This window comes from Phyllobates terribilis, unplaced genomic scaffold (assembly GCF_046119375.1).
Source record: "Phyllobates terribilis strain yellow unplaced genomic scaffold, ASM4611937v1 Scaffold_8__6_contigs__length_399053987, whole genome shotgun sequence".
Lineage (NCBI taxonomy): Eukaryota > Metazoa > Chordata > Amphibia > Anura > Dendrobatidae > Phyllobates > Phyllobates terribilis.
In genome coordinates, this window is record NW_027362768.1 from 303,940,710 (window position 1) to 303,953,912 (window position 13,203).

The window sequence follows — 13,203 nt, forward strand, 5'->3', positions numbered from 1 at the left end:
ACAGAAGAATATGTGCAAGCCTACATCTACAGAAGATCTGTGGTTATTTCTTCAAGATGTTTGGCACAATTTACCAGCCAAGTTTATTCAAAACTGTGTAGAAGTGTACCAAGAAGAATTGGTGCTGTTTTGAAATCAAAGGGCAGTCACACCAAATACTGATCTGATTTAGATTTCTCTTTTGCTCATTCACTTAGCATTTTGTTAATATAAATAAACTATGAAAACTTTTATTTTTAAAGTATTCTTACTGTGCAGCCTTTTTACAAACCTTCCAAAAATTTTAGCACATCACTTTGCATAGATGGAGCCTGAAAGAAAACCTGTCAATAGAGCATTTTGCATTTTCTTTTTTAAAAACCAGCTGCAGACAAATGGACCTTTTCATTTAGTGCAAAAAATACAGTATATACATTTTTTTTCTTAACCAAGGGAACATTGCCCACAGGATAATTATGCAGAGCAGCCTAAAGACACTTCCTCTATTTTGAGCAATTCCCCCTTTGTAAAAATGATAAAAATTAGCATGTTGGGTAAATTAAATAAAAAAACATCTCTGGAACCATATTGCAGATTTAAAAAAAAATAAAAAGGCAATATTCAAGCGAGCAATAGGAATAAAATATGAGTGATAATTGACCATGTTTGACATGTCTTCTATGAACTATAAAATCAGTGTTCGACAAGGTCTATAGAAAATCACAAAAAAAATAAAATTATCATGTCACATAAACAATAGTGATAAAACACACATACCTTTAAACATTGGAGCAAGCCTCCACACTCCAAGACCTCCAATAGATGTGTATTGCCCCAAGGAACACTCCAAGAGGAACAGCGGAACACCCGCAAAAATCAGTGTTAAGAAATATGGAATAAGAAATGCCCCTAGAAAAAAAAATACATTAAAAATAAAATTCTGTTGACACCAAAAAAATTATTAATACATGATTGTCCATAACATTATGTGCTTTTTTACAATAAGTCATGTTAATATTCATGTACATGAGTAATCACCAGAAGAAAATGTACAGTGGATATACAAAAACTACACACCTCTGTTAAAATGCCAGGCTTTTTTCATGTAAAACAAAACGTACCAATAATCATTTCAGAACTTTTTCCAACTGTAATGTCACCCATAACTTGTACAATCCAATTGAAAAATAATCTGAAATATTTTTGGGTGGAAAAAAAAAAAAAAAGACTCAAATAATTTGTTTGTATAAATATGCACACTCTTAACCAATAATTTGATAGATTCCTAATTAAAAAGAGTGAATGCTATCAGTATGGCTCATCTAGAATTTGCAATCAATGCCCCCTCTTCCTTGCAGTAACACTCCAAATCTGTCAGATTTGTGTACAGTGGCTTCTTCAAGTCACCCACAGATTCTCAAATGGATTCAGTTCTATGCTCTGTCTGGGCCATTCCAAACTATTGATCTTTCTGTGAAGTCATTCTTTTGTTGATTTGGAGGTATGCTTAGGGTCATTGCCATGCTGAAAGGTGAAATTCCTTTTAGCTGAGGCCTGAAGGTTTTGTTGCAAAATTGACAAATATTTGGAATTGTTCATAATTCCCTCTACCTTGACTAAACCCTCAGTTCAGCTGCCTAAACACAGCTCCAAAGCATAATGCTGCCTCCATCATGCTTCACTGGGGGTATGCTGTTCTTTTCGGGGTGCACAGTGTTGGCAAACATACCTTTTAGAATTATGGCCAAATTGTTCAACCTTGATCTCATCACACCATAACATGTTTTCCAACATGCTCTTGGCAGACTTGATGTAGGTTTTTGGCAAAATATAGTCAGACTTGGATGTTCTTCTTTGTATGAAAAGGCTTCCGTCTTGCCAACTTACCCACAGAACAGACGTGAAAATATGGCAGATTGTTGTCACATGCATATACAACCAGTACTTGTCAAAAATTCCTGCAGTCCCTTTAATGTTTTTTTAGGCTTCTTGGCATGCTCCCAGTCCAATTTTCTTCTTGTGTTTTCATAAATTTTTGAGTGATGTGCAGTTCTCTTTTTCTGAGTGGCATAACTTTTTTTTATTCTTCCGTCAATAAATCCGTATCAGGGCTTGTTTTTGCTGGTTGAGTTTTATTTTGACACCATTAATTCTACCATATAGTGTACTGGGAAAAGGGAAAAAAATTTAGAGCTTTTATTTTACTCACTTATATAGCACCATTAATTCCACACCGCTTTATAGACATTATTGGCACTGTCGCCATTGGGGCTCACAATCTAAATTCCCTATCAGTATATCTTTGGAGTGTGGGAGGAAACCGGAGAACACCCACGCAAACAGGAGAAGAACATACAAACTCCTTGCAGATGTTGTCCTTAGTGGGATTTGAACCCATTTTCACAATTGTTTTTGGATTTTTTATTTACCATGTTCACTAAACAGTAAAACTGACCTGGCAATATGATTCTCCAGGTCAGTACAAGTACGCAGATACCAAACATGTATAGTTTTTTTTATTATTTAAGTGAGAAAAAAAACAGAATATTTGTAAAAAAAAATGTTGCTTTTGTCGACATTTTCCGAGATTTGTAGTGTTTTCATTCTTCAGCATATAGAGCTGTATGAGGGCTTATTTTTTGCGCCCTGACCTGACATTTTGGGGTAGATATGATGTTTTAATTGCCTTTTATTGCATTTTATTGCAGCCAAAAAAACTTAATTTTGCTGTTTTTTTCTTGTTACGTCGTTTATGGATCAGATTAATTTACTTTATATTGTGATAGATCAGGTTTTTATTAATTCAGCGATACCAAATATGCGTATGTTTTATTGTTTGATTTTTATTTAGGCGAAAGGGGGGTGATTAGAACTTTTGAGCTTTTTTTCATATTTTTAAAAACTTTTTGTAAAGAATATTGGAGATATAATTCCATGTCAATCACTGCATCCTAACTGGCAGAGGATTATAACGTCCCTAGAGTGTGCAGTTGTAACATAACCCCAAGCAGCAGCATGGGGGGTCAAGAGACTAGGAGTGACAAATATCTCACCTGGCCAGCTTCAAACAAAGGGTTCACACCCCCACCAGCTTGCTGGTGAGCTGCTACAGGAAGACCCCCTGTGAATCCAAACCATGGGGTCTCCCTTTGTTTCAGACAGCCATACATTGAATAGAACATGGGGAATGTCTGCCTGCATCTGAACCCAGTCAAGCACATAGGGATAGGGAGATACATGGCACAGCCATTCAGAAACTCCTAGGGCCACTGTGCTTAGTTTCCACGCTTAGCAGGGTCCCAGATGGATCCAATGACACCAGAACCGGCTCCCTAGGACTGTCCATTCAGGAGCTATGACCCATCTTAGTTTCTGGTGTTTATAGTTGCTAGAAGCCAGGGGTGGAGTTTTGGGTCCAGACCAGGGGGCAGAAGGGGGGGTGAACCAGAGGGGTTAAAAAGTTCCTGCAGCTCTTGGCGTATTGTTTTTTCACTGGGAGGTCGCGACAACACATCCTGTGAGAGAATTCACCCAATAGAGGGACCCACAAGCCTCCCATGTGGCAGCCGCAAGCCAAGCCTTTTATCTGACTGGTAACTGACTCTTAATATCTGCTTATATCTTTTATACCACTACTATTGTGTTTGCATCTCTAACCATTTTGTATGTATAACCCTTGTGTATTGTCTAGTGTGCTCTTAAGGCTATTAAATATATAATTTAATCTTGGGCTGCTCTTTTATCTCGATCCACAAATCCACACATCCATTGCTCGTTTCAACTCACATACTACCGGGGCTGGTTTCTGGCCCAATATAATTCCCGTTACCAACTGGGGCTTATGTCTAATAGGAACTGGTGGCAGCTCTACCGGGCTGATAAGGCTCTGTTTCACTGGGATCAGTGAGAGGGGCCTCTCAGCCAGTGAGGGTTGTGAGCGAGTGTGGTGCTATGTCAGTGACTGAGTGGGCCACCTCTTCTCACTCCCGGTACCTTCCTGAACCCGTGAAGTCAGGGGGGTGTCTGTGTAGAACTGCACCCATTTGACCTTACGTGTCCCTGAGGGGGTGTGGAATGTTACGTTGGTGCAAAGTTCGAATCCGTATCACGTGATCCGTCTGATGTAATAGCGACGTCAAGCGGCGAAGCGGTGGGGATTCGTCACATGTAGTGGCAGCGGTGTGATTCTGTGGGATCTCTCTGGTGCCATTCTTCACACTTTTTTCACTTTTTACTGTTTTTAATACTCCCCTTAGGGGACTTGAAGCGGCGATCGTCTGATCGCTTGTACTATACATAGCAGTGCCACAGGCTGGCTTTCACAAGAGGATCGTAAGTAATGACAGGCACAGGAGTCATCAGCAGACCGCCGGCTGTCATAACAACCCATCGGCGCCATGCGATCATGTCACGGGCACGTGGATGGGAGCATGGAATGACACGCCCCCCCGCCGGTGTTTATTACATCCCCCAGTCAGAAATTGACAGCGGGATTTAACAGTTTAACAGATTAAATCAACCACTTTTTTATGACTGTCTTCACAGAGTTCCATGGTATAACTAATGCCCTGGAAAAAATGTTGTACCCTTTTCCTGACTGATAACTTTTTACAATAAGATCCCCTTGCTGTGTTGTAAGCTGTTTATAGACCATGGATTTTGCTGTAAAACGCAAGTAAGAAAAAGTCAGAATATTCTTACTAGAACAACTAAACTTTATATGGAGTTATTCAGACTCTCTTTAATTGATAGCAACTGTGTATTGACAACTATTTAACATGAGTTTAAATGTGATTGGCTAATTCTGAACGCAACCACATCCCCAATTATAAGATGGTGTTTACACTTATACAACCACATTATTTTAGCTTTGTTATTTTGATTTTACCCTTCAAAATGATTTCAGTTTATTTCTGGATATACATTATTTGTACAGATTATGGGTGACATTAAAAGTAGAAAAAAGTTTGTAAATGATTTTGCTTGCTATAATTTCTTTACATGATAAAAACATGGCATTTTAATATGGGCATGTAGGCTTTCTATATCCATTTGTATATTGTTTAAACAAATGTTTTGAACAAACATTTTTACTTCTGTTTTTTTTCCCAATTTGCTGCAAGAATGATGACTTAAACAAGCTGAAAAAGGATTTTACCCGACAAATGGTTATTTACTTTCTGCAGCCTGCTGACACTGCCGAATTATAAGGAAGAGAGGAACGCTCATTCCCAATAATCAGACAGTGTATATGCACCCTAAGGGCTCGCTCATATGAGCCTATAACTTGGACGAGTACTAACCGATGTTTTTTCTGATAGCACTCAGACCAATGTTATACTATGGGGCAGTGCATATCTGCGTTTTTTTTCTCATGCTGATTCGGAATGAGAAAAAAATGCTTCAGGTGCATCCAATAATTGCATCACATAAACCCATTCAAGCCTTTGGGTGTGTGTAAAACATCGGACTGCATTCGCATGTCATCTGAGTGCAGTTCCATTTACACGGACACAGACAATGAAGAAGATGGAGAAATTAAGTTCTCCATCTTCTCCACACCTGTGATAAAATTCTCTAAACCGATAAAATCGGACTACTGTAAACTTACACTCTGCTCAAACTCTGATAGAGTTTGAGCCAAGTGTAATTTACATAATTCATCCGATTCTCCTGGAAGAGAGAATTATTGCTTGTCTGTTACATAGCCTAAGGCAGTAGAGAATGATCATCAGTTCGGGTTCCTCCTCTATGGGCTGCAACAGACAGAAGTTATAAGGAATGTCTTAGAGAACTTCTTGATTTGTGTAAATACTGTGTAATGCCTAATTTAGTAAGAGAAAGAAGTAGCACATTCCTTAATTATATTTCCATAGAACAAGTGCAAACATCAAAGTATCCTAGTTCAGGAGGACACTTAAAACCAAGAAAAATAGAAGTCTGCAGCACTTCAGCTATTTTATTCACCAGGCATGCAACGTTTCAACCACAACAGGCTTTATCAAGAATAGTTCTACATGTGAACGGCATTTCCTTATATAAACTCTTAAATTGCCATTATCCAATCAAATAATCAATCAGATGACCAATCACAAAGTTCTGTAAATATTAATACATTCACAATTCAATAATAAACATAATTATTGCATTGTTACCACCTGCAACACCTTAAAGTCACGTGCCAACTAGACTCCCTTTCTAGTGATAGAAGCCATACGCATCTATTCGGCATGTGACCACAAGTATACAAATCACATCAATTCACATCACCACCTTCTTGCACCGATAATAACAGGGAATCGTGGCAGCGTGTGAATCACACACTGTCAAGAGAGAGTGGCTGCAGACTTTTGTTTTGAGCCTGGACAACCCCTTTAAGAGATGAAATATGATGATCCCAATTAATTTAAAAAATAAATTACAGTTGTGTGGCTGAATGGATATTTTTATGAATATAGCGCAATACAATCAAATAAGGCATAATTAAAGGGAGTCTATCAGCATAAAATGACTGTTCAAACCAAACATTAGGTTCACCCTTGAAATGGCAAAATTGTTTAGTGCACCTTCTTACCTACTTATTTTTCATCTTTCTCTACCTGTTTCTGGCCCCAGTAAAGTTATAGCCGTCAATCAAAGAAGAACGTTGCACAAACAGATGTAAAACAAGAAGGTGTGAAGGGTCACTGAACTGCTCAGCCATGCCAAGGGTGCAGCTTTGCTTGCAGTCCACTGCTCTCCAATGACCCAATCAGGGTGACGAAGCATAGTCATAGTGTTAGGGGCATAACAATGGCCCCTATAGCTGCCCTCATAGTTCTATTATTAGACTCCGCTACATGTTATAGCTATCAGAATACAGCAACATAAAATCAAATGTTTGTTTTGTTGTAAAAATTAACAAATTGCACCGACCTATAGAATAAAGTTACTGCATGATAAACAGAGCAAAAAAAACCCAAAAATGTAAAATAAAAAAAACACTGCACAGTTGCTACTTTATTTTGTCTACCACAAAAAAAAAGTTTTTCAACAAGTTTTAAGCATCCCCAATTTGCACCACTAAAAATGTACCACATCCTGTAAAAAAAAACAGTCCCTTACTTGGCTACATTGACTGAAAAAATGTAACTAATAGCATTTCGTTGTGACTGCTTTGGAACCCTAACAAAGAAAGGGCAAACACCATCCAATTGTCCATCCAATTTTATACTGTTTCATGAGAACATTGACTGGACAACACTCTCAGGTGGAATCCGACAAAAGATTATAGATAGGGCATGGTGGCGGATACAGCAATAGATCCTTCTGCTTTGGGTCACCAAACCTGGCACCATATTAGGTGGTCAGTTTTGAGCTTAGCTGTATCAACACCGCTGTCTAGTAGCAAATTATTAGTAACCAGAATATACAGGTCTTCAGCTGAGTTAAAATTTATTACTGAACTAAGGGTACAGAAGAGGCAAGGGGGCTCTGCTGCAGTTGGAAGTTTCATTTTTCGACCTCTTGTTGCATTCTAAACATATTTTTGTAAAAATATTATTTTTGTTATCACAAGGACTTCACTTCATGCCAAACAATGAGACTCAACAGTCTTATTTCTGTTGACAAAAGTCATCCCATTGAGAGCATCCCTGAGAGCAGCCTGATGTATGGGCACAGACCCTGATTCCGGTGATGTGTCACTTACTGGGCTTCTTCTAGTTTTAATAAAATCAGAGTTATACCAACAGGGAATTATTAGTATTGTGCGAACGTGCTCGGATAAGGTGGTATCCGAGCATGCTCAAGTCCTGAGTATCTTCAGCGTGGTCATCAAATATGTTGGCGCCGCCGCGACTGCATGTCTCACGACTGCATGTCTCACGACTGTTAGCCGCAACACATACAGAGATTGCTTGCTTGTTAGATAACACCTTATCCGAGCAAGTTCGTGCAACACTAAAGATTATCCCTACTTGTCTCGTGGCATGTAGTCCTACTGCTCTGTGTACCCCATCCAGACCACTGATTAGCAGCTTTTTGCCTATGTACAGTGCTCGCAGAAAGCAGCAATTGGTAGTATGGGCTGAGCAGAGAAAACATTGATTTTAACAAAACTGCAGCAAGCAGCCCAATAAGTGACACATGACTGGAATCTGAGTCTCTGCCCTTATATGAGACATTTGAATTTCTTTAAAATATATTCAGATTTCTTTGCAATACATATTTTTTTTGGCTGTGAGCCTTGGGTATATAAAGTAAAGTAAATATTTTCTCCTATACTGTATAATGGCTTGGTAAACATTTTTCTATCAAAGACATCTAATCCTAAACAACCCTGCATTTTGAGCTGTTTGATTTTTCCAGTAGAGATTACAGTAGGACCACAGTTCTGTGATTTTTAAAATAACAGCAAGCCTGTAAAAATGTACCATAAGTAATTTATATGATTACCTCAGTAACTTATCTGCAATACACTTAATACAACAGTGCACTAGCTCAAATTACCATTGTAAGCAAATGGAGAGTGTCTTATCTCCATGAATCAGAAGTTCAGGTGAATAAATGAAACTTTGTAATACATTACATCCTATATATTAACAGTGGCCTGTAGTTAATGTAATAATAATAAACTATATATTATTTTAAAGATGGGGAATTTTGTAAAATAGTAAATATAGATAGATAATAGATAGATAGATAGATAACAGATAGATAGATAATAGATAGATAGAACATTTCCACTTTTTTCACCCTACACTCGCAAACTTTAATGTATTTGATTATATTTATATGTGCAATACCAACCCTATATAACAAATATTTGTGAAGTGTAAAAGAAATGATACATGATTTTATAATTATATTACAAAATATAAATCTGAAAATTGTGACATGCATTTGTGTACAGCCCCCCAGAGTCAATAGTTTGTGGAACCACATTTCTCTGCAAGTACTGCTGCAAGTCTTTTTGGGTCTGTCTCTACCAGCTTTGCGCATCTAGATGTGAAATTTTTGCCCGTTCTTCTTGCAAACTTTCTCTAGCTCAGTGAGATTGGATGGAGACATCTGTGAACAGCAATTTTCAAGTCTTGCCACAGATTGTCAATGAGATTTAGGTCTGGACTGGGACTGGGCCATTCACACTCATGAATATGCCTTGATCTAAACCATCCATTGTAGCTCTGGCAGTATGTTTTGGGTTGTTGTCCTGCTGGAAGGTATAGCTATGCCCCAGTGTCAAGTCTTTTGCAGCCTCTAACTGGTTTTCCTCCAGGATTGCCCTTTATTTAGTTCCATCCATCTTCCCTTCAACTTTGACCATCTTCCCTGTTCCTGCTCAAAAAGAGCATCCACACAGGAAGATACTGCCACTAGTGTTGAGTGAATTTGTTCGGCGAATGTTCGAAAGTTTCAAATTTGGCACAAATATGGCACACTCTGATTCGTGATCGCAAAGGCGAGCAAATTTTTTTAAAATCGGAAAAGTTCAACGAATTTGCACGAGACCGCGAATACAGGACAACCACGGCATTTTGAACAGTTTTATTAGTGTAGTGCAAGTGTATGATGAGCGGTGACATGTGCCAGGTGAGTGTGGGGGCTGTAGAGAGCTTAGAACAGGTCAGATCAGCGGCGCACTGTTTTTTTTCCTGTGGACGGTAACTTTAACTGAGGAAAGCGCGGCCAGCCAATCAGAGCACAGGAAGCATCTACACTGACCAGACATAAGGGCTTCTGCAATAGGCTGCAGAAATCACATGTCCTCTCAATATAAAAAGCAGCCATGTTCCCTCAGCGCCATTATATCCATGTCACTGCTGGAGACAGATGCAGTTCAGTGTTCTCCTGTGTAATGAGAGATATTAGCTAGATAGATGGGCGCTTGTGTGGTAGTCAGAGAGTGTAGATAATTCCTGGCCTGTGTACCTCTGCAACCGCTGGTGCAGCACATTTTTGGTGTTCTTGTGCAAGTACTGAGATTCTGACAGAAACAGAGGGCCCATGCCATACAACAGTGCTGTGCACCGCTGGTATAGAGCTCCATGTCTCATTATACCTTTAATCTTTTTTTGTACTTGCTAATGTGATCAAGCAAGCGCAGTGCACCTTTTCATTTAGTGGGGATGAAATTGTGCTCTGCACAGTCTGCAGAGCTTCTTATTGCAGAGCACAAAATCTGCTTTTTTTCTGTTGCTATTGTGATATTGAAAGCTGTGTGCACTAAAGTTTTTTTTGTGTCAGATACTATTTTAGTGAAGTTGAACTTCAGGTGGTTTCAGAGTAAAAAAATATTTTTTTTCTCTTGCTACGCCCAGTCCCAAAAATATTTTTCCTGTGCCATAAGTCATACAGTGCTATAAGCCAGCTACTACGTCAAAGGCGGTCAAATTCAGCTTGTACGCACAGTTAAAGCTATATATATTTTTGGCTGGCAGGCAGAGTCCACCAAAGGTTTTTTACTGTGACAAAGTTGATCCAGTCTGCCAAAAGGCAGATCCTATTTTAGTGGCATTGAACTTGCCCTGGTTTCACAGTAAAAAAAAAACTTCTCTTACTAGGCTCGGTCCAAAAAATATTTTTTCCTGTGCCAAAAGTCATACAGTGCTATAAGCCAGCTACTACGTCAGTGGCGGTCAAAGTCAGCTGGACGCAGAGCTTATGCAGAGTAACCTAAAAATATTTTTTGCTGTGAGTAAAGTGATACAGCTGGCTAGATCTGAGTTTGAAATATTTTGGAGCATATATTCTATGTCATACTGGCCTCATCCACATTCAAAAAAAAATTTTCTTCTGTTCCTAAAGTAATACAGCAGGGTACATCTAAGTTTGAATTGTTTGGAGAATATCTCATAGGTTTTATCGGCCTCATGCACACTAACAAATTTCTTTTGTCTGTTAGTAACGTTATACGGCAGGCCATATCATACCTTGTCATTTAGTGTCTCTGAAATTCAGGTGTGTGCTGAGCTATTGCACAGGAAAAACATATTTTTCTTTAGTTAATTGTGTGCTCCTACCACTGTATCTGACCAACATGAGTGGGAAAAAGAGAGGGCGTCGTGGAAGGGGGAATAGGCTTGGTGTTCAAGGTGTACGTGGGGTACGTGGTAATGTTAGTGAAAGCACTAGTGAACCAACACAAACAGGTCCTATCCAAAGACAACTGACAACTTATGTTAGTGGACGGCCTACTGCACTCCCTTCCTTTGGCAACTGCACAGCGATACGCCTTGTTGATAAGGCCCAGAAAGAGCAGGTGCTCCAGTGAATGGCAAGCGCTGCTTCTAGTGCCCTCTCCTCTTCTTCCTCCACCTCAACATCACACGCAGTACAGTCCACAGAGGTAGCACCCCAATTACCCATGCTTCCCCCCACGTCACAACTGGCCAACTGCCCAACTGACTGTAGCGAGCCACAGATGGGCGAGTCTGTAGAACTCTTCACCCATTCTACACCATGGGCATCAGAAGTGTACTCCAAACAGTCACAGAGTCAAAGGGAGGAAAGCATCTGCATCGATGCCCAAAATGTTTTTAGCTTGGATTCAGGGCAGGATGAAGTAGGGTTCGAGCAGGTTCCTGACCCTCATCACCAGACATTAACCGCAGGGGAGGGAGGTGATCCCGATGAGACTCAGATACCTGAGGCTCATGCGGACTGTACTGTGCTGTCAGGGCAACAAGAGGAGAGGGGTCACTCTGAGGGAGAGGAATGGGATAGCACAATGGATGATGATGAGGTTGAAGATCCTACTTGGTGTGAAGCCAGAGTCACGCAGCCGAGTAGCTCATCTGAGGAGGTGGAGGAGGAAGATGAGGAGATTACATTATGGCGCAGACATGGAGTGATGCAAGCACGAGGAGCACTGCATCCCTAGCCACAACTGTGGCTGTGGCCAGCAGCGGTCATGGGTCTGTAGATTGCAGGGGCAACAAGGGTTGCCTAGCATGGGCCTTTTTTGTCACTGCAAAGGATGAGCCAACTCAACTTTATCTGCAAAGTTTGCAATAAAAAAACTCAGTAGAGGGAAAAACTGCAATTGTTTGACTACTGCATGCATGAACGTTCACATGCTCAAACAACATTTTTTACCCTGGGAATCTTACCACGCTGAAATGCGAACCAGCGCACCTCAACAACCATCAGCTGCCCCATCAAATGCATCCGCTGCTTCTTCCTCCTCATCTGTTACCGTGCCAAGTATTGTCACGCAGGTCTCCCATCGCAGAAACTCCGGTTCTTTACCCACTCCAGTCAGGCGGAGTGACAGCTCATCAGCTGTAATGGAAGCGGACACGCCTGCTGTGTTTGTTTCACCGAGCACACCGCATGTTTCTCAATCCACCGTAACATCTGCATCTCACTCACGCTCCACCAGTATTTTCGGTTCACCATACTCTGCCCTCTCTCAGCACCTTAGCCAACCCTAAGAATGCCTGCTGCATTCTGATACAGACTCTGCCTGCTGCACTCTGATACAGACTCTGCCAGCTGCACTCCTGATACAGACTCTACCTGCTGCACTCTGATACAGACTCTGCCTGCTGCACTCCTGATACAGACTCTGCCTGCTGCACTCTGATACAGACCCTGCCTGCTGCATTCTGATACAGACTCTGCCTGCTGCACTCTGATACAGACTCTGCCTGCTGCACTCTGATACAGACTCTGCCCGCTGCACTCTGATACAGACTGTACCTGCTGCACCATCTAGTCTGTCCTACTGGGTCCAGCTGCTGCGCGTCCCTTGGTCTGTCCTGGAGTGGCACCTGGCGTTCATCGGGAGCCAAGTCTAACCTCACCATCAGAGGCTCTAGTGAACAGTCTGGTGCTCGCTTCAGGCTCTCCCGGGTCCGTAGCACAGTGGTTCCACAAACCACGTCAGTGACAGTGCGCCCTCGCAGGCAGGGTCCTCTCTCCTGTTGTGCCAGTCGGTGACCCTTTTTGACTTGTAAAGCGCAACTGAATAAATGTCGCTGTCACAGTAATAATTATTGTACTTGTACACTGGGTCAATTGATGGCAATTCCCTGGTGTCTACAACTAATTTGATGTGTTTTGGCAGCTTTTGGTCCTGTTTCTAGGTGTTGCATAGGCATTTTTTTGGTCCTCCCATTGACTCCTATGGGATTCGGAAATGTTTGACGAACATTCGGCAAATAAATTCGACAAATATCATTTTGTTCGGTGAACTTTTCTGAACCGAACATTGAAATGTTCGCTTATGACTAACTGCCA

General features: G+C 40.8%; 1 protein-coding gene across 2 annotated transcripts in view; it reads right to left on the reverse strand.

Annotated features, from left to right (window-relative positions):
- Positions 1-13,203, reverse strand: part of SLC6A1 (solute carrier family 6 member 1) — a 402,595-nt gene that overhangs the window by 96,677 nt on the left and 292,715 nt on the right. For both annotated transcript variants that reach the window (XM_073644511.1, XM_073644512.1), the window contains one exon: positions 757-888. In XM_073644511.1, the coding sequence (XP_073500612.1) occupies positions 757-888 (132 nt within the window). The remainder of the gene's footprint in view (positions 1-756; positions 889-13,203) is intronic.